At 45.6% G+C, this 675-nt stretch overlaps 1 protein-coding gene across 1 annotated transcript in view; it reads right to left on the reverse strand.

Moving 5' to 3' along the window:
- rtn4r (reticulon 4 receptor) overlaps positions 1–439 on the reverse strand; it is an 81,059-nt gene extending 80,620 nt beyond the window's left edge. Inside the window, exon 1 of the mRNA XM_080433018.1 lies at positions 317–439. Coding sequence (XP_080289144.1) covers positions 317–338 — 22 coding nt within the window. The 5' untranslated portion in view covers positions 339–439. The remainder of the gene's footprint in view (positions 1–316) is intronic.
- Positions 440–675: the final 236 nt, after the last annotated feature.

The following is a 675-nucleotide window of genomic DNA, read 5'->3' on the forward strand; positions in this document are numbered from 1 at the left end:
ATGCAATTTGGTGCTTGCTCATATTGGGTTTATTATATTCTCAGCACGACTCTGTGAATATGTTATAATTAAGCCACAGGGGGCCAACAGATCACACTCAAATAGGGGGGGCGTCTAGCCCGATTTCCCCCCCAATCTTTGGGTTCTACGCACCAGGTTCTCTAGAAGACAGAGCAGCAGCAGTATATAGTGAGAATGAATGACATTGCCCGATTCGGATTTATTAATGTGCAATTTACGCCCAAACAACATTGTCCAGCCTTCTCATGCAAAAAAAAACAACAACAACTTAATAACCTATAGATAGGCTACTCACCATCAGCAATATTGGTCTTCATGATTTGGGATATAAATCCAGAAGCTGTGTATAAATCCAGTGGAACGTCTCCCCGATTGAAGGAAAACAGACACTATATCCGTTCTTTCAATTGCAATCGTGTTGATAATTGCAGAGATCCAGGGCGCAGGGGTTCGTCGCGGACAAGCCTGTATGGTAGACTAGTCACACCCCGCAGCCGTTCAAACTTTAGCCGTAGGTCTTCTTCCCCTGTGGAGAGCCAGGTCTCCGGCTGGAACGCAGCACAGTCATTTGGGCCAGTGGGCGAGGAAAGACACAAACTATAAGCGATAAAATCCAAAAGTGGGACCCAGTAACTGTGATGAGACACACACACA

The sequence above is a fragment of the Gymnoscopelus braueri genome (assembly GCF_963280865.1).
Source record: "Gymnoscopelus braueri genome assembly, chromosome: 7".
Classification (NCBI taxonomy): domain Eukaryota; kingdom Metazoa; phylum Chordata; class Actinopteri; order Myctophiformes; family Myctophidae; genus Gymnoscopelus; species Gymnoscopelus braueri.